A 20,754-nucleotide genomic window follows, 5' to 3' on the forward strand; every position below is an offset into this window, starting at 1 on the left:
TATAGGAGACTCATCTTCCCTGTATAGAAGATCTTTGCGCTGCACACGAAAGGGAAATGAAACGGCGACTTCTCCATTCCAAAATCCCCCTCTCTCTCATCTTTAGCTGTAACGAGTGTTCATCGGTCGGAAGCTTTGCGACACGTAACGTCTACTCCTTATTTTCAGTTGTTTTGGTGTTTTTTTGATTTTTACGTCTCGTGTAGCCTTCTATTGACCGTAAGCACTTTGCTTCGAGTGGATTTCCAGGCGCCAGATTCATCGAGCCCGTTCATAGGCAGGCTAGCTAGCCACCTAGCTACGTCTTAGCTAGCTTACTTGCTAACTAGCTTGCAGTACTGATCGGGGGAGCGGAGTTTTGCAAACATACTTGGGGGCGTCGTCATTGCACCGCACCTGCCCATAACCACCCCCTTTAATCTGAAAAGTATTTGCGGTGAGGTTTTATCGCTAAGCTTTGTGTTCCTAGCTAGCGTGCTCGATATAGCCTGCTAGCTAATACCCTGCGTATTTAGCGTAGAAGCCAGTTCAAGGCCGCAGTCCATCACCACCATCAGCTGCCACTACCACAACAGTGTTTGCGACGCCGTGCAGTAAGAGCTGACAGGTGAGTAAAACAGTTCGCAAACTTGTTTGTCGAAGTGGACAGGGGAGATGAATCACACAGACGGAGGCAGCGGCAGCTCGGTGGAGTGTCGTGAACTTGGCTTACTTGTTAAGTGTAAATTAGCTTGATTCACAACGATGGGGGTTGGGGAATCCGCGAAATCACACCGGAGGTCGCCATCTTTCAATTGGTGCTGTTTGCACCAGCTACCTAGACATGGCTGCTACTTTGTGGCCCGTGTCAACTTCAGCATTGTTGTGGTCGCAGCTTGTACCTCGCGCACACGCATGGCACGGCCCCTGGCATGGGCATGACATGCGATCTGCAGTGTTTGTCCTGAGCCCCGGCTGCTAAAAACGCCTGCATTGCGTCCTCAGGAGAAGTTGAAGTGTTTGCTAGAGACGTTCACCCGTCGTGTTGCGTCCTGCATGTTAGACGAACCTGCGTGAACTGTGATGGAGGTCAGCTTGGAATAACTTTATATCTGAAATTAATATGTATTTAGGATGCTGAAAGCTGAACGATGTGCGCGAGGGGCAGGTGTTGTAGTTGCAGCCTTAACTGAGAGACAGAAATCTCAGTGTGATTGTTTTGCATAATACTTTGCCCTGTATGTATCCTGCCACCGAAGGTAAATGTCCGTTTGAGTTGACAACCAGTACAACGATAGAGAAGCGTAAATAAATACTTTTATTAGTAAACTAACAGTTTATAGAAAAAACAACTTGCTTTTTATTTTACAGTAGTGTCTCTTAGGTGTCCCATTCCTGACAGTTATTTTACCAGAGTGATTGATGCTGCTGTGAACCTGCTCCCTTTAAAGATGCTGCATGGACAGTTGGGCCATTCATAGCCAGCAGTGATTCACCATCTACAACGTGTCTCACAGGGGATTTGCCAAATGAATCTTATTTAGGGTAGGATAGGACTTTATTTATCCAACGATGGGGAAATTGTTAAGTTCGCAGCAGCCACAGACAACCACCAAGACAACAGAAAAAACAGGACAAAGAACAATAAAAACAGTATTAATTGTGCAAAGACAAACTAGTTACTTAGTGATTTAGGAACATTTCAAACATACATGTTGTCAACTATCTAACAAGTATTGACTCTTCAGTGTTTTGTTGCTCCATCCTAATGTTTTATATGACCATTAATTAAAAATCACATTGATGCATTGGGTTGTAAATAACAAAGTCGTATTGAAAAGGAGGCTAAATGTCTAGAATGGAAGGAGCGTTTTACTGATTTATTGTAGTAGCATCACTTATATTCAGCATGCACGCTGTGTTTGGGAATCTTTGTGAACCACAGGTCAACAGCTTTACAGTCATGCCATTCTATTTCTGCTTTGTATGCAAACACAGCGAGGGCTCGCGTCATAGACAGGCAAACGATTGTTGGGGTAGATTATCTTTACAAATGACTCCAGCAGGACAGAAAAGAAGGTGTTTCCAGGGATGTTGGGATTTAGTGGGGTCCTGCTTCCCTATTCTGTTTTAATGTGAATGGTCTGTTGAAAGTAATAATGCTTTGGAACTCTTGAGTGGATTAAAGTAAGATGTATTAAATGTGATCTCCACATAACATCAGCTACTGATGCAGAAACGGTTTGTGCACGGAGCATAATCTAACTGAGCTGTGGAGGCTGATGGTCAGTTGTGCTGAAGCAGTGAAATGATTGCGTGACTGAAGGTTAATTGAAGTAAATAAAAATTTGCTTAGTTTAATCAAATTGCTTTTTTTTGTTTCTGAGAAATGATTCAGACATGTTGCAAACTCAGTATCATATTTATTTAATTCAGTTGTAATTTATAACACATGTTAATTTGTTGTTTTTATAATTTTTAATGTTGTAAATAAGTCATGGTAAAAAATATTTTGCCCATTTTTATGATTTAGTGTAATTTTTGTGTGTGGCGCCTATTGACAACAAAAGCCATCTGGTGTCATTTGATGTCCGCTTGTGTCAGTTTGATTGAACGTCATGAGGTTCTCTGGTGACGACAGGGTGGTGACGACCTGCAGCCTGGGGGGAAACCCAGTTACATGTGTCCATGTGTTCTCAGGGAGGAGTTGGCCATTTCTGGTTATGGAACCCAGGATGACCAACCTGGTTACTTACATACACATCTACATGTACATCTACATGAGCTCCTAGAGTTGGGGATAAAACCGTAGGTTCTCAGTGATGCCACCTTGTTTTTAACTTCGGAAACAGAACTAAAAGTGAAACCAAGCCAAACCTCCTGTAGCCACCATGTAATTATATAATTCAGTTTAAAGAGCTGTTTGTGTTGAGTAGTAAGTAAGTAAGTTTGTCTCTTCTGCCCAGAAAGTAAAATCATTGATTTTGGTATAAATGCATTGGAGTACAACTCTGATCTGATTTGTAGATATTGAGTAGTTAACATAAATATCAGTCGAGAAAGTAAATGCATCTTTTATTTATACTAATCATTTATTTGTTGCATTCGCAAGCCAAATCCAGTTGGTAATGTTGAGACCATATTCATTATAAGTAGTGTAAAAATATTTCTTCTTTAATTGCTCCCTGTCACTCTCCTTTTTGTGGTTGTTCCTGAAATTAAATGATTGATTTCAGCAGTGAGGGTTGTGCTGATGTTGAGTTTGTGCCTCTGTGAGTGGAGTAAAAACAGGTGATAAACACGGACACAAAAACCAATTAAAATAAATATCTGGACACAAATGGAGGTTTTAAAATGAGTCACAAGTCATTTGTCGTTCAGGAGATGCCCCCGTGCTGTTTATTTGCTGAAGTCACTATCGGACACTGGCCCTGGCCTGTTTCATCACACACGTGTTTAAAGTGTTATTGTGCAGCGTTGAGTGGGTAAACATCCGTTCCTGAGTCTAACGTTTGTCTCCTTCACCCCCTGTAGCTTACTTGGTGACACAGAGACTTCTCCCTGAGGAGCCAAGAAGCAGACGGCTCATGACTTCTGACCAGGACACGAAAGTTGTAGCTGAACCACAGGTGCAGCCAGTACAAGAGGCAAAAGAGAACTCTCATTTGGTGAGCGGCACGTTTTACATGTAATATAAACAGTTCATAGCTCATGATAGTGTATTCAAACCTTCATGACAAATGCTGCAGATCTAAAATATACCTTTTTACATTCTTATGTGTTTTCATTGACAAATGTCAGTGTTCATACAATGAGCTTGATTTTCACATCAAATACAGAACAGAGGTTATGCTGATCGGCCTTAGGAGTCATTCTGTTACACTCTGATCGTTTGGACGTGGAACCTTGAAGCCGGAGGAATCTGTGGGTTTGGTTGGCTTCAAACCAAACACATGACAAACAAACACATGGACGGGCTGAGTGTAGTGGTTGACTTTATCTAGTGCTCACAGTTCATTAGACTTTAAAGGTGATTATCATTTGGTTCGGCTACTTCCAGCATTTCTTTAAATACATCAAAGACACAACCTGAAACCTTTTCTCTACTAAAGCTAAACACCAATGGTTGTAGATGTCATGTCCTTTTTAATCTCAGGGTTATTCTGTTGTTTCTTGCCAATAATGTTGTAATGTTTCTTATTGATGCCCCTCCAGTAAATATCTCACAATTCAGCTCATCCAAATCACTCCTACAAATGTTGTTGCACCGTTTGCTCTACTCTGGACATACATATCACTCTAATCTCGCTGTCTAAGGGGAGGAGGCAGAACTATCAGGAAACAGTGGACTCTGATCGTTGGTACTGCTGCAGAATTAATTGTCATGACTCCAGTCGAAATTGTTGTAAATATTTTGTAAACTATATTTAGAACAGATGCATCGGGGCCTGTGTCTGCTGGGCTGGTGGTTCAGACCTCCTTGGGCCATCAGGCCGGTTTGAGTTGAGTGTTGGTTGTGACTGGCATAAAGGATGCAGGTACTGGGTCCTGTAATCTGACCTTAATGAGGTGTGTCCTGGTTAAATGCTGAAGGTCATTAAGTTCTAAAGGAAACCTGATTATCTTCCATGTGTGCTTTAAGGGACACACTAATTCTGTGAAGCTGGTGATGTCTCCCCTCTTCATTGTGTGGCTGCTCCTTTATGAAACTGGGCTCCTCCTAGTTTAACCCCCTCAGCTCTCATTGATGATACCTGTCTGTACTAAATGTGTTCATCATGGTGGGATGTTACATATTGGTAGAGTTGGCTGTAAACTTGCCTTTTCTACCAGCCACCTCACGTTCTGTTCACATTAACCACTGTTTAGACTGAAGGTGTGGGGTGAGTTGTTAAAGCTGCCCAGGCATAATTAAACACAGAAATGTATTAGTGCTTCCCCGGGTGTTGTGTCTGTGGTGCCGTACGGTGTCGGCTGGTGGCATCAGGCTGTCGACTGTGACTTAAATGAGCCTTCGTGTGATAATGCACCATCACCAGAGTTCGAGGACGAATGGGCCCAGGTTGTGGTCACAGATCACGGTTACTCATGTTTGTAAAGCATTTCTTTTTATAATGAAGCAATCGATTTAATCAAAGCAAACACGTGTCTTGATGTTTCCTCACGGGTTCAATCAAGCTCTTCAACTAGGAAAGAATGTGGAATTAAGGAAGTGGGTAGAAAATAAGCGGATGGCCTTCAGGCGTGACTTTTTTTTCCTGAGAGCTCTGAAATTAGGAAATGGAAAGAGCCCGCTGTCTTTTTCCACTTTCTTCCACTTTTAAGATTGGAATCAAGATTGAGCGTTAAAGAGGGAAGTTTTCCCCTGATGGAGTCCAGTGGACTAATGCTTCAGGCTGTAGGTCTCATTACAAGCTGGGTTTAGTGATGGAGAAAACTTCACCATGTCGGGGTTTGTTTTAAAATAAGGTACTGTTGGAGGCTGGCCGTCAGCTCTCTCTCTGCTACTCCAGCCATCAAGCCTTTATCATGAAAACATGATCACAATTGTGCTTCGTTGTTAATGATAATGTAACAATGTTTAGTCATTTAAATTGAACTTTAGTAGATTTTAATTAGAAGTGACATAAATTCAAGACCCAGTTGGACAGAAACAACAAGTCCAGGTTGCATGGTTCTCTATCCGGGCCATGTTGTGCCAGCGAACCTTCGTGTTCTCCAGCTCATTCCTTATTCCCACACACACACACACACACACACACACACACACACACACACACACATAAAGCCATATGCTTCACACATATGTGTTATAAACAGAGCCGAAAGTGAACATGACCTATTTATAGCCTTGTGTGGCAGATGCAATCGGTTTTGGATTGAAGCGTCTGAAAATGGGGTTAAACCCTCCTCATACAGTATGTGGGCTCTTTACAGTGAACCAAGTTGCGTTCTGTCAAGAGAAACTCTTAGCAGACATTCCACAGTGTTGCCCTTGAAGACACAAACATACATGTATACAGTTGCATTAAAAACCAAGGAACCTGCTGCACTGGTTGGGGTGAGGAGATAGAGAAGAGAGCGCAGAGGACCACGGCAGGCGAACAGAACACATGATCAGCTCAGTCTGACGGGACCTGTGTGAAAACGGCAGAATGTACTGAAAGCTTTACTCTGAATTCTCTTGTCCTGCTAATTTATTGCTGATTCGTTAGTGCCAAGACGGTGTTAACTGAACAGGCTGAACTGAGCTTTGTAGCACTTTCCTCATCAGTCTGTTTATAACTGTATGTCGGATCTAACAAAAGCAAGTTCGACTTTTCATGACAGCTCTTTATTTGAAGCACGTGGACCTAAGTCCAGGTTTGACTGTCTTCTTCTCTCCTGAAGGACTTGGAGACCTGGCTCTTCGTCATCCTGTCTGCTGTGAGCTTGCTTCCATCAGAGCCACAATAATAAACGTGGGCTGCCCTCTGATGTCACCAACAAAAACTCATTTCTGTCCACGGTTCAGGATGAGTCACATCCTCTCGTGTCACCCCAAAACGCAGCCTCAATCAGGGATGCAGCTCACCTTTCCTAAGTCTGATGGTGGGGTACATTTTAGAATTTGAAAGGTTAAGCGATGCCCAGAACATACACATCCTGAGATGTCATCAGCTGTTTCTATGGCACCCAGCTCGAACAGAAGAGGGAGTTTTACATTAATGCAGGGATGAATTATTGGCAGAGGCGGAGTTTTCTGTCTGACCAGACGCGTCCAGATTGATTTTGTAGTGCAGCATCTGTGAAATATGACCCAGGACGGCTGTCTCCTGTTGCTCGTCTGGTTTCAAGTCAGGCTCCTCACGCTCTCACTCACTCACTGTCTCGTTAATTTCAGATTTTTTTTTTTGTTCTTTCTATTTACCTGCAGGTTCTTCAGCTTCTTCTTTTTGGTAGCAGCATCTTAGGTCCTTAGTGGAATAATTGATCATGTTGCTTAATTTGAGCAACGCCCCAGGGTTGATGTAGCACGTCTCAGTGAAGCAGGCTTTGTTTTGGCTCAGGTGTGCATCTTAACAGTGTCGACCAACCCAGTACATCACCAGAGAATGAGTCAGTGCAGCAGAGCCGGATGCCTTGAAAGAGTTGGACAGCCAGTCATCTTCTGCGACGTCAGCCTGGCCCAGCGGGGCAGCAGAGCCTCGGTGCTGTCATCACATTTGTTGAGTCAACCCAGCAGCTCAGATGTGTGGGACAGACGGCGTGTGGCGATAGCTGTGATTTGACAGGTGTGGCGTCTGCCTCGTTTTAGGGAGGCCATTTTGGGGCTTAAGGGATACAGCGTTTGGAGTCTGTGTGTGCCTGCCTTGGAGACACTATTCTCTGTTAACGGGCGTTAATCATGGACTGGATGCAGTGGAGCCTCATATCGCCACCAGCAGGAAGCACCTGGTCCTCTATGCCTCAGGATGTCAATGAAACACAGGCTCTTACCACAGCTCTGGGTTACAGCCTCCTGGCCAGTGAGACATGTATGATAAACTGCTGCTTTGGTCCAGTGAGTACGGCCAGCCCAGTCGGGCTTATGGGCCAGAACCCTGTCGGCTCGTAGCAGAACCGGTGACGTTGCTGCTACGTCTGACAGTGATATTTGAAGCACCAGCCTGTGTTTGTCTGTTACACTACTATAATCTGCTGAGGTAACATATCAGTAATCAAACTTTTTCCATTGGTTTGTAGGATTCCACTAAGGTTTCAGACCTCAACCCCAATGCCAAAGCATGGGCCAACCACATGTTTAGCCTGGACCCCAGTGGGAGCGCCGACAACACAACTGCTGCCCTGCAGCCATGGAAGGAAGGTTGCGATAGTTCAGTTGACCCAGGCCCAGAAGGTCAGCCCACAGGTTTGTATAGAACATTTGGCAACCTGCAGGAGGACGTCCTCATATATAGCGACACAGAACAGCTAACGTTTCCCACTACGAGGTGTTGAAATGACAGCTGAGCTCCACCTACAAACCCACACTCAACCTACTGTCACACATTGTCTTGTCACTGCTCTTGGGATGCTTTAATCATTCATGCTTAATTTAGTGTGAGCTATGAATATTCTACCCGGAGTCGTGGTCCCCTCCACACAAACGACCATAATCATTCATTCTAATGTGTGAAGCCAAGTATGGAGCTGCAGAGGCAACAAGGATGTGGTGGTGAAACAGAAATGATGGATTAGCCTGAGCTGGACACCGATTGACGTGGCAGCCTGGTTCACCTCTTTTTTTTTTTTTTTTTTTTAAAGATTGTTCTTAAAATGGATGAAGGGATGGATGACAAGTCATAGAACGGTAGTAGGAAAAGCCTCAGTGGTTGTTTCCTGTAAAAGGCTGGAGCGTTGTGTTTTAACACGCTGATCATCATGTTTTTAGCTTCAGTCAGTGGTGTTGGATGCTGCCTACAACAGCATGAGCCTCCTGATGTGAGGGGAATGGATTTTAGTTCTACTTTGTAATGTTCTCAATAGAATCATGACATCATCTTTTATAAATTGGAAATACATTTTATCGCGAACACTTTAGATTCATTAAGAAACTGAGATAAGTGACATTTTGTATGGCGAAGGCTCCTGACCCATTGCAGCTCAGGCTACACATAACTTGACATTACACCAAGTTTTAATCAGATCAAAGTTTTCAGGTAAATTGTGTAACCTCTGGTTGTACAGGTGACAGTTGAGGCCTTTACCTGCCACACAGGCGTTTATTTGTGTTTCTGTGTTGTGTAAATCTATTTTCTGTTTAGTTTTGTTTTGAATTTCCTGTTGGTACTGCTGGCTGCAAACACACTTGGTCTCCTGTTGCCTCACATATTATTCAGTATGTATGTTGATTCTCTCTCATAGCACACTATGTTGGGACCTTTGGGATTATGATTCTATAATAAATACAATATATCAGCGCTAACGCTAACACAGACAGCACTAATAGGGGTGCTCCAACCTGGTCTGGCCGTAGGGCTAGTGCTAGCAACATTAGCAGCTAATAGCTAGCTCCATACGAAGCTATAGATTGAATAGAAAACAAGGTTTGCCTAAGATGTACCAAGCTCTGTAATGTAGCTCTGGCTATTTAGGGATGACAGCTGTTCTCATTTGGATCAGATATCCTTTATTAACAGGTATGAAGGAAATGATATTCAACTGCTACAAAGTCCAATTGAGCAGATGACAAGTCATGTTTTCTTTCAATCGCCTGTTCAGCAGCAGAAAGCACAGGAAATATTCATCACTGATGGCTTTCTGGCCTTCACGCATCCAGTGCTGAATAAATAACCCATTGCTTTGTTAATATGACCAGCTGCTAGTGTAAACAACACACGCTGTCCTTTTCATGCCACCTCCACTGGAAAAAATACGTCTCTCTTCCTGGCGAAGTCCAGATGTGAGTGCAGACATAGTCAGTATGTTAGAATTAGCCTATTATTACATTAGAAAAATTCTGAAGACACAGTAGCTGTAAATAGATGGCTGAGTAAGAATGTTCAGCAGGTGTCCTCTATCTCTGGGCTTCAGATAGGGACTCACTTATTGTTTTTGTTTGAATGGCTGGTAAATGTCCTTCCTCTAACACCACCTCCATCTAATCGTCACAGACTATGAAGCCAGTGAAGACAAGACTTACAAGGAGCCTCTACTAACCGGTCCAGATGAGCCTCCACCGGTGGCAGTGATGCTGGCGGAGCCGGCGCCCGTGGCCTCCGTCGCCCTGGAGTGCTCCGAGCCAGGCTACACAGAGTACCCTGAGCCCGGGCAGCCTGGGCACCCAGGTGTGTGTGACTGTGTGTGACTGTGTGTGTACATTCTTTAATTCACCGAGTGATTAGAGGACCTGTTGTCATGTGACATAAACTGGAACCCGACTGTTTTGTGAAAGCAAGAAATATTCAGCAGGCCTTTAAACACGCAGTACCAGTTATAGTATCCAAACTTACTACTGTAACCATGTCATAGAGGTTTCATGAAAACATTACCCTTATGTCGACAGCCACTGATCCCCAGACTGAGACGCCCCAGGAGGGTTTGAGGGAGCACCTGAAGAAGACCCTGGAGTTCTGTCTTTCCCGGTGAGTGGATTTAAGTCAACGTTGACTGTTTCAACCCATGGGTGTGTTGTTGGACTATGGGTTGGGCGGTTTAGCTTTCACACTTAGACTGAAGTAGGTGAGAGGTGTAAGAGTTGTACATCACGTCAAGTCAAAGTTGACTTTAATGTGAATTTGTACAATGTGTTTCGGACATACAGAGAATTGAAATTACATCTCTCCCAGACCCCCGGTATTAAACAACGTAAGAACACAGACCCAACCACAAACCCAACCCCCCGCCCCCCAATAAAATGATATGCACAGATTCCCACATTTGTGTCCCCTGTGATTCCTAAACAAGCCTGACATTTACGTTTAGTAGTGGGGACTTTAATGGGACATTCTCAGGTGAGAGAGAGTTCTGTTCAGTTACAACTGTGAGCATGTTGCCACGTCAGCTCACTGCATGTGTCACTAATGTCTCTCCACTTTTTGTCCCATCAGGGAGAATTTGGCCAGTGACATGTACCTCATCTCCCAAATGGACAGCGACCAATATGTGCCAATCGTGACTGTGGCCAACTTGGACCATGTCAAAAAACTCAGCACTGACGTGGAGCTGATTGTGGACATTCTACGATGTGAGTTGAATGGAAAGAGACTTTACGGCAGCAGGACTCTGGTGGCTGCTCACCAGCAAATCACAATGTACGAGGCAAACTACAGCATTCACGGTGAAGTCTTATCAGCAGCCGGGAGATGATTTCCCAGGAGAGCTTGTTAAAGTGCACCCGGCAGAGGCACCCAGTTGTGTTTGATTGTCACAACACTTCATCTACTACTTCAAGTCATCATACCTGGCTTGAAACTGCTCTCTCTGTTTGCTGGTGGTGTCAGGATTTAATATTTGAAGTTGTATGAGCTATGGGAAGAAGCTAATCTGCGATGGTGTTCAGCTTTACTAGCGTGTAGCCCTCACATTCAAGACATTCTAACCATTGTGGTTAAATTCTATCATGTACGTATCATGGTTGGTGTTTTGTTTCTGACTGTGTCCAAGGCACCAAAGCGTCAACAAAACTTTGAGGCACAACTGTCTTCATGTCTGAGCCAGAAAAGCAGTAGATCCTTCTCTCTCTGTCTATTTTTCCCATTCTGTGTTTTGCTCAGTAAAACGTATTGAGCAGCTGACTTTATCTTCTCAGGGTCAGTAGGTAGAAATGTCTATGCAAATGCCTGTGTACTTGCACACACTGATGTAACGGCCAATACTTTGTCATCCTCCAGCTCTGCCCCTGGTCCAGGTTGATGAGAAGGGAGAGAAGGTGCGACCGAATCAGAACCGCTGCATCGTGATCCTCAGAGAGGTTCCTGAAAGCACACCGATAGAGGCCAGTGCCCGGCTTGTCTTTTTTTGCTTGTTTAGATTGTTGGTGGTCATTTGGTTGTTCACGAGCACGAGTCAACATTCCTTAGATATAAGCATTAGTGGTGTAACACTGAAGACAGCGTGGATGTGAGTCATGACTCAGCTCCGCAGCAGATCATTTATTAACCACTACATTCAGATGCAATAACGTTTCTCTCCTGGATGTTGGCTGTTTAGCTGCACCTCATTCAAGGACATTGTATGCTTTGTAGCATTTTAGTGAGACCTCGTGAGGGCACAGGAGCATGTTGTCACATCGCACACACTCACACATTTACTCTACTTTAATCTGATAGTTTGTGTAAAAACTATGGGTGGAGCTACTTTCAGCTTGACCCCCCCTCCTTCTGCGTGTAGTGTATATTGCTTATTTGTGTTTCTATTTAACTAGTTTTCTAGAGTCTGGGCTGTTCTGGACCTATGATGAGGTCAAAGTCACCCAAGGAAGCATGTATTATTTATTCAGACTGGCATCAGTATCTGCACCATACTTAGCTGTAAATGTCATCAGACACGTGTACTCTACGGAATCATTTACAGCCGATGAGATAATTGAGAGAGTAAACAAAACTTCCTTGCTTTTGTGCCTTCTCCTCTTGAGTCGCTGCCTAGAGTACGGTCCAGGCAGTGTACCGGTCCAGCTGTGATGGCGCGCTGAGGCGCTGAACAGTTGTTTATATGCAGCAGTGTAGTGAATTGCTCTTTTTCGTGTTTTGCGTTGCAGGAAGTTGAGGCTCTGTTTAAGGGCGACAACTTACCCAAGTTCATCAACTGTGAATTTGCCTATAACGACAACTGGTTTATCACCTTTGAATCAGAAGCAGACGCACAGCAGGTAACTGCACAGAAGAGCTTTATTATACCAAGTGTCACGCTGTCCTGAGGTTTTTTGAAACTGTTTTGTACATTTTGTAACAAATGTGGGTCTGTATGTTAGAGCTGTGTTGTTTCTGTTTCTTTTAATCAAAGTTGTTCCTAATGCTCTTGTCTATTTGTTTCCTAAAGGCATATCAGTATCTCCGTGAGGAGGTGAAGTCCTTCCAGGGGAAGCCAATTAAGGTAAAGTGAAGTGAACTCATTTGCTATTGTCACTATTTAACGGTCAACATCATTCAGTGATATTCAGTCACATCTTGTGTTAAGATCAGACTCATCACAAAGTCTCAAATGTTGTATTTTCCTTCAGAGATTAGGAAAACAAAGCTATCTTTCATCCTGCATAATTAATCAAGGGCACAGCACATAACAGGGTTTTTAGCAGTGACCTCGCTAATCTTCACTTAAGAGGTTCATGCAGAGGTGGTGCTGCACTTTTGAGTAGTTCCACTAATGTATGAAAAGCCACAGGAGATGAAAGCGTCTCCTGGACAAACGGCTTCATCACATTTCTCTCCCTCACCCGGTACTGTTTACAGCATGCTGTTGGACTTTACCTGAATATAAAATTAGATATTAGCAGTTTCTCATTTAAACATTCAGTGATTCATAGCGTTTTGAATTAAATTGCTGCTGAGTCTTATTACGACGCTTTGGTTCCTTCTCTCTGTCCTAGGCAAGGATAAAGGCAAAGGCAATCGCTATCAACACTTTCATGCCAAAGAACGGTTACCGGCCGGTGGAGGTGAACCCGTATGCCCAGCATCGGTACACGTCCTACTACATCCCACACGTTTACCCCCAGCAGCACTTCCCCCTGTACAACCTCATTGCACCGCACACCTGGACGGCCACGCCCGGCTTCATCGACCCCACACTAGTAAGGATACTGCTGGATTCAATTTTTGTAATAATGTAAAGGCTCAGTTAACATCTATTGAACCTGTTGCTGGTCTGGTTCCAGGTTACCCCCTTTCACAACAACCAGTTCATCAATGGATTTACCACCTCGCACAGTTTCAAGCCAGCGACGTCGCCCCTCGCTGTCCGACACTACTCGCCCAGGAACAGGTTTGTATTTGAAGAGTAATTGAAGAACCTTGAGCACCAATGAAATGGCCGCCTCACTTGCTGTTGTTTTTAATGCTGCAGGAAACCTCACTTGAGGCCGACTGTTCCCACAGCAGACCGCAGTGCCGGGCTGCTGGATAACCCCAGCCTCTTCTCCAGCTTCCCCAGTGAGCGGCTCAACGGAGTTCGCGGAAGCCCACCAACACGACTCCCCACTACCCAGCCCAGAACCAGGTTACCCTCCACCGTGGCCTTCCCCCGCAGGGACACTGTAGGCACAGGCCGAGTAACCGAGGCCACAGCCACAGACTACTGCCTCAGTGGACGAGGAAGGTACGCAAACACTGGTTTAGCTCACTGTAAAGTGAGCTGAAATTCAATATTCGCCTAATTTGTGTTTGAGGATCATGACTGTAGACGGTGCAGTTTACCTGACACCCGTTAATTTGACCAATCTGGGCAGACAGAACTAATGCAGTATGTCCTGGACCAGTGTAGAGCAGCTGACATGCAAAGGAGAACAGGCTAGTTTGGATGTTTGTAAATTGAGATGTTCTCTTTCTTAAAGGAAAAATGTTTCTGCTTCTAGGAAAAAGAGGGATGAAAAGTTTACAGTAAGTGTTTAATTTTGACTTCCTCACTCTAATGCCGCTGTAATTAGCATCTTCGGCTTCAGTGTAATGGTTCATAGTAGTGTCGTTGTTTTCCAAGCGGTCTTGCTGAGCTAAACGCTGCTGGCACTCGTTCTGAGCTTTGTTTGTTGCCGTCATGCAGAGAGTGACGCCTCAGTCACCGCCTCCTCCCAAACCTCCGTCTCCGAGCTTCGAGCTGGGTCTCTCCAGCTTCCCTCCCCTTCCCGGAGCAGCCGGCCAGCTCAAGACAGACGACCCATTTGACAACCGGCCGGCCAGTGGCGTGGTTGTCAGTACGACCAAGGAACGGGTAGGAAGTGGCGGGGGGCTGAGCTTTTATTCTGAAGTAACGGGCAGAACACCTAAGGTTCTGCTCTGTCGTCCCTGCAGAATGGAAGTGTTGAGTCCAGCGCTGGAGGAACTCCGTCGCCCACAGGCCCTAAGGAGCCTCTCCGGCCCTCCTCCTCCCCGATGCCTACGAGCTTTCAGCCCACGCCGAGCCAGCTGACAACGGGCTCTTCCTCCACGCTGACCCCAGCAGCTGCCCCGCCACACAGTCCTGCCCCCCCCCTGCCAGCAGCGTAAGAGCCTCACAGTGCTGCGCTCATCGGCTTCTAGGGCGTCTGAACGGGTGCCGCTTCCATCGCTCACTCAATGGCTTGTTTGTCTCGTAGGCAGTTGTGCGACCTCAGGATGCAGACCACATGCAGGAGTTAGTTAGTTCATTGTCCATCCTGTTGCTGTTTACTGACGGTGCAGCAGGAATTGAGAGCCTTTGACTCATTGCTGTGTGCTGCCACTAGAATGCAGCAATTTTACCACATTGTCTCTGTGTAAAGGTCAGAATGCGCCTCCGTACTCTTTGCTATTAACACGGTTGCCTTGTGTTTGTCTTCACTGCAGCGAGTTGAAGGTGACGGAGGCGAGGCCAAAGGAGGCGCAGTCGTCTGTGGAGCGAGTTCCTGGGACGCTGTCCACTGCTAGCAAATCAGTGCAGGTCAACGGTGCTGCCACAGTCAGTACCACTTATGCTTTATTCCTCATTGTGGGCTTTGAGGTTTCAGAGAGAAGCCGAGCATCAGTCACACTGTCCCGCAAAATACAGTTTGTTCATTGTGAAGATAGTCACAAAGAGATGTGCATTTTTAAACAGACATGGTGTCTAAAAATGTTCCTGAAATATCTCATATCATGGTGTTAATTGTGTCAGACAGACGACTAGTATCATAGTACACTGTATTAATGTCATGTTAATAAATGACAGGCCTAAAGGGGAAACATGCTAAATGTGCTGGTGCGGATCAGTATTGTCAGATGATGACAGTTACACTAACCTCCAAGATTTCTTAACTGTAAATGAACTTTGACTGTGGATCAGCTTATAAATGTGTGGAGGACAGTAGACGAGCAGCATGTCTGAGTCTGTTGTCCTTTCAGGAGCTGAGGAAGCCCTCATACGCTGAGATCTGCCAGCGAGTGAAGGACACCCCAACGTCACAGCAACCCCAGATCCCAAAGGAAGCCAAGCCACCCTGCGCTGCCTCTGCGGGCGAGGACAGGAAGTGCCCTGATGCCTGTAACCAGGCCGAGGCCAAGGCCAGAGAGACATTCCCCTGCTCCAAACTGGGCTTGACGGTCAGCAACTCAGGCAGACCTCCAAGGGAGAACCGAAGGCCAACGGGGCGGTGGGCCTCCCCGCCCCCACACCCAGGGAAAACCCCCAGCAAAGACCCCCACCACACCCCACCCAAGTCCCCACAGTAGGGGAGAGCAGACCCCCTGTCCCTTCGAGTCCTCCAGTCTCCCCACTATGCTCCACAGATGCGATTAAAAGGAAACCTATGTCAGGGCTACTCACCAGTCGCAGACAGAGGACGCCTTCTTTTCTGGATCAGGGCTTGCAGACAAAAGCACTTTACTGTGCATGTAGAGCACCGTTTCATTCTTTTTATTCTATTTATTTGCTTTTTTTATTTTATTTTTAACTTTCAGTTTGGTTTTTCCTCCTTTTTTTTGCATTATGTAGGTCCTACAGCCTGTTCGTTGGCACAGACAACACTGAAAGTCATTCATTGCTCCTGGGAATAAATAAGTCTTGGCATTGTTGGAAGGTGAAAGGGACGTCGGCCTCACCATGGGTTGCTCTTATGGTGAAAGGTTTGCATGCTGCAGCTTTCTGAGCTTCATTATCAGTGAGGGTTATTACTCCTTCACACAGATAAGTGCAGGCCTCTGTGTCTGTGCCCATCACTTCACCTTTGTCTCGTTTGTCAACACTTCTCTTATATGCAACTTAATATCACAATCACAACAAGGGTTACATCAGCTCAGCGACATCGTTTTTACACTAGAAGACCTTTTCCAGTCTTTTTCCAGCAGTAGTTCTGCTTTGCTTACAGACCGTTGTCAGTGTAGTTGCTGCAGGTAATCGTCTCCTCAGCGCTTCCTTCCTCTGCTGTTTTCCCAGGATGAAATGGCTCCCTCTGCTGGGGGCTCATCTACTCTGTGCCAACACTGCTAAGGACTTTTATTTGTGGGCTGTCGCTTGCGTCTCACAGCCAGGGTGGGTCAGTGCTGTTTCTGGGCTTCCAGGCGGGAAGAGCAAACTTTGACTGAAGACAAATGAAGAATCTCCAACTTTTCAGAGGCAGGAGAACGCTTGTTTTACTCGTTATAGTGATGTTGAAACTAGTAAAGATCAAGAAAGTGATGCACAGAGCTGGAAAAATGCACTGAATGTAAAGAACAGTCTCTGTTTTGTAGAGTTGAGGGGACCTGCGCATTAACACACGTCTGTGCTGTTGGTTGGTTTGTCTCTAACTGGACCCTTTCTCCTTTCTCGCGTTCATCTCTTTGAGCTAAAGACGGTTCATGTATCAGATGCAGCTTCCTCTGACGTCATCTCTAACAAGCTGACAAATTCAAATCCAGTGGTGATGATAGCGGAGCAGCTCTTTGAGGTTCACACATAGGTGGGAACACATTAACACTAAGGATTCGGATCCTCATGAAACCGGCTCGCCAGGTGTAATAGGCTCAGAATAACTGATGAGGCCCCACATCCAGTGTTGAGAGGCGACGAGGGCTTCGTGGCATGTTTCCACTGGATGGTGCTAGACATCGAACCCTGGAATCTGTTACGGCTCGTGATGCTACATGCACACGATACTTGATTTACATCTGCAGAACCTTGTTTACACATTTGCTGTTTTTCAAATTCATTTGTTTATCGTAGCTAAAGGGAAAGAATCCTGAGTGCGGAGACGTAAAATGAGGTGGACAATGTTCCTGTTGGGCTGCGGCGGAGATGCTTGAGCAGCGTCTCTGCCGGTTCTACTGACGTTCCTTCTTCCTGAAGGAGCTGGTGTCTGTGTAGACGTGCAGCAGTTCTGCATTGAGGGCTTTCCTGGAATGGTTGAATGTGGAAAGTGAGATGCGTCATCAGACCGTATAGATTGTGATTGACACTTAAGGTGTGTGTGTGTCATGTTGGAGTGTGAAGGACATGGCCAGGAGTCCATGTGCTGAAATGTTGTCGCGTGATAAACCTTTAAGCAGAAACGTGGAGGCAGGCGGCAGCAGGCGCGTTCCCTGTGGCAGGTCGTCATCACCGCTTTCCTCTGCATCAGCGCCGTGGTTTCCTGTCACCAGGCTTCAGTAGGTTAAAAGCCTTTCTTAAACAGAAGAGATGACACAGATCTGCTCAGGTGCTTCAGATGTACAGTGAATCCCATCCTGTGTCATAGTGATTCTGCCGACACGCTGTAACCTGTGGCTCCTGTAGCAGCCGCTGTGGCAGAACCACCAGACTGTGATTGAAAAAGAATCTTCTATAGCAGCTTTGCAGCCTGATTTCTGCATTTAGACTTTGCTTTGCTGAGGTGAGATTCCTTCCCTGCTTGACCCTTAAAACCACTGGACTCTCTGGTGTCTGGAAAAGTCTTCCTGCAGCAAAGGTCATTGTGGGCAACTCGCTGCGCCTGCTGCCGATTCGGACGATAAACCCTGAGTTTGGCTAGTTTGCTTTTGAAGGACTAAGATGCACTTGGATGGGCTGGTTTAATTTAGTTTAGTGTGTTTTCATTTGTGGAAATGGTCAAAAAGAAGAAACGGCACCATCTCTGCTTATTTATCAACTGTTAGAAATGACTACGCTTTCCTTTTGGGCAGAAGAAATAATAGAGACGCATTGTCTCTGTCAATACACAACATGTAAAAATCCATCCAGTGTTCGAGAAACTTGAATTTTATTTAAACTTGAAAAATGACTTTGCCTTAACTTTTCTACAAGACAAGCATAAAGTTTATTTCTTTTCCAAACCTCCCCAACACGTAAACGAGGAGCGGTGCGTCACGAGTCTTAGAGAGACAACAGATCTAGCAGCATTGTCTTTATTTTCCCTTTTGGTTTTTGTAAAATGAATGAAAAGAATAATTTAGATCTTTTTGTTTCATAGTTTCCATTTGTGTTTTTTGGGGAAAACTAAATCTTGTAAATGCAAAACTAGTCAATACTGTATTAAATATGTGCACTTTGGAGTGTGTGCTTTGCTTGTACAGTTGTAAATACTCAGAAAAATATAAGAGGTACCTTAAAATGATGATAAAATATATTGATCTTTAACTATTAATGTCGCTGTCGAGCTGGATGTAGGATATAAACCTTAATGTCGTGCTCTTGGGTTTTACTTTGGGTTTGGGCATTGAGCTCTGCTCCACTCTGTAGCGTGGGCAGCTTGTCTGATTGTACCGTGTGTGTGTGTTTCATTCCATTTCTCTACCTGTGCGCTAGGCTGCACCTTGATGACAGATGAGCCCGCCTCCCTTCCTTTCCTCCGTAGTGGGCACACTAGAAAGAAGGTGCTTTCATTGTTTAGGCTCAGAGCAGCGCGTCGCCACCGTCCTCTTCAGAGCTCTGCGCCTCAGACTTTTGCTTGTTTTAAAAAAGTCTGAATTCTGACAGTCTTTAAGCGGAAGCACTACAGTTTTTATTCCACTGCATCAACAGCAGTTCACCATTATGTTTAGTCTGCATCAGTCAGTATCTTCAGTCAACACAGTTAAATCAAAGTCTACTGCAAAAGGCATTAAACATTCCAATCACTGGTTTCAGCAGATGTGACACTAAGGCTGAGCTGAATCCTACATCACCAGGAGCATGACGACTCCAAAGTGTGTTAGCCTAGCGTAGCACTGGAGCCGGACGGGTTCTGTCTCAGCTGAGCTGTGTTGGGCTGGAGACGCTGAGCCTTGTCCTGGATCCACTTCAGGTTCCGTATATTCAGTCTAATTGGACATGTGTTTGAGTGGATGGTTGTGGTTCAGCTCATTTCTCTGTCGGCAGTGCAAAACAAGCAGAAGTCTATATGTCAGAGCTTGAGGGTGACGGAGGGTGCTCGTGGTTCTGCGTGCTGCCGATGCGTTCAGGGCCTGTGGGTTGTACCTTTAGTTCTAAACGTTGGTTTAACCACTGGCAGCTCAAAGTTCCCCTCGAGTGTCGGTGTTGGTTCCAATCAGACAAGATGTTTGAAGTTGCGTCTGCTTTTCCTTGTTCGTGTCAGCTTCAGGGCCTCCTCCTGGGACCTACGTGTATTAATAGTTTCCTTCGGACTCGTTGTGTTGGGGCTGAAGCAGAGGCTCAACTGGAATCAGTTTCACACCTGTCGGAGCGACGTCTCTGGCACATACAGAACATTAACCTGCACAAACTGGGACGTCCGCCCCGTGGACGCGGTGCCATTAAACCAGCGGTGGTGTAACGTGTACATAGCTGAGGCTGCATCTGGTTTTTACTTCCTGTCAAAGACTTTTCCATCTGGACTAACCTGAAACGGGAGCAGCTTTATATGCATCAGCATCAGCAGATGAGGACGTGAGCCAGAGTGACTCTTCCAGAGCTGGTACCGGTGGACTCGCAGGTTCTGCTCATCCCATCATCACAAACTCTTCATATCAGCCGGTCCGTTGCCTCAGCTCGGCCTCCTCCACGTCCGCCCGTTTCAACAGTGCCATTGTTTTCTTCCCTTGGTTTGGTTGATTTCTCCAAAGATCTAATGACAGATGCACAGCACCGACTCTGCTCACTGTGGTTTCACTCATTAACACTCACCGCGCTGCGCTAACGGCTGTGGACAATCGACGACTCCAGCGTGTTGGGGTTTGGACAGATAACTTTGCCTAATGACACCTTTAACAGATGTGGAACGGAGGCTTTTGCTTTCTTTTGATTTTATTTTTCTAATTAATTAATTTAGTTTTGTTTTTACTTTGGGTCTATTCTTCCACTGAGACTGGAATCAAGCGTACGTGTCGGCTATAGATAATTTAAGTTACCCTTGTGTCATGATGTAAACTGTCTAATTTGGAGAAAAAAATGTAGCTTACTGAAAAATAAAGATTTAGGCACTGTTGAGGAGCTGAACTGTTTCAATCTGTTCTCTGGGTGTGAACATGGGTTAAGGTTTCAAAATTCACTATGAAGCCTTAGGTTTTGTACAAAAACTACGAAACGGTTCCTGAACCTGGATGAAGATTAAGTACAAAGTTCTGGGCCAGTGCTTCGTCCCCATCGGGCTCTTAAAGTGGCCAAACTAATGAGTCAAAGTCAAACTCTGGGACTGAACGGGTTCCTAATGATGTGGCCACTAAGTGTTTGACATCAGCGTGTTGCTGTTTGGTTGGAACTTACTGGACAAATTGA

At 45.4% G+C, this 20,754-nt stretch overlaps 1 protein-coding gene across 2 annotated transcripts; it reads left to right on the forward strand.

Moving 5' to 3' along the window:
* Nucleotides 1-32: 32 nt before the first annotated feature.
* On the forward strand, nucleotides 33-20,464 carry LOC114844166 (la-related protein 4B-like). 2 transcript variants are annotated; one of them, XM_055503637.1, is made up of 17 exons: nucleotides 33-607; nucleotides 3,514-3,647; nucleotides 7,705-7,870; nucleotides 9,615-9,788; nucleotides 10,007-10,085; nucleotides 10,551-10,687; nucleotides 11,334-11,441; nucleotides 12,204-12,310; nucleotides 12,481-12,534; nucleotides 13,028-13,231; nucleotides 13,316-13,422; nucleotides 13,504-13,755; nucleotides 13,991-14,036; nucleotides 14,197-14,364; nucleotides 14,445-14,635; nucleotides 14,958-15,069; nucleotides 15,492-20,464. In XM_055503637.1, the coding sequence occupies exons 2-17, from the start codon at nucleotides 3,567-3,569 to the stop codon at nucleotides 15,816-15,818; spliced, it is 2,313 nt and encodes a 770-aa protein (XP_055359612.1). In that variant the 5' UTR covers nucleotides 33-607; nucleotides 3,514-3,566; the 3' UTR covers nucleotides 15,819-20,464. The 2 variants fall into 2 exon arrangements, with proteins under 2 accessions (XP_055359612.1, XP_055359613.1); XM_055503638.1 differs by having other exon boundaries at nucleotides 14,012-14,036.
* The last annotated feature ends 290 nt before the right edge of the window (nucleotides 20,465-20,754 follow it).

The sequence above is a fragment of the Betta splendens genome, chromosome 17, assembly GCF_900634795.4.
Source record: "Betta splendens chromosome 17, fBetSpl5.4, whole genome shotgun sequence".
Taxonomy (NCBI): domain Eukaryota; kingdom Metazoa; phylum Chordata; class Actinopteri; order Anabantiformes; family Osphronemidae; genus Betta; species Betta splendens.

What these genes read in the sequence shown, in the direction of transcription:
- LOC114844166 (XM_055503637.1), top strand. Translation starts at nt 3,567, where the DNA reads ATGACTTCTGACCAGGACACGAAAGTTGTAGCTGAACCACAGGTGCAG. An exon ending in CCCAGAAGGTCAGCCCACAG is followed by an intron (nt 7,871 to 9,614) that starts GTTTGTATAGAA and finishes TAATCGTCACAG; the next exon opens with ACTATGAAGCCAGTGAAGAC. An exon ending in CGGGCAGCCTGGGCACCCAG is followed by an intron (nt 9,789 to 10,006) that starts GTGTGTGTGACT and finishes TTATGTCGACAG; the next exon opens with CCACTGATCCCCAGACTGAG.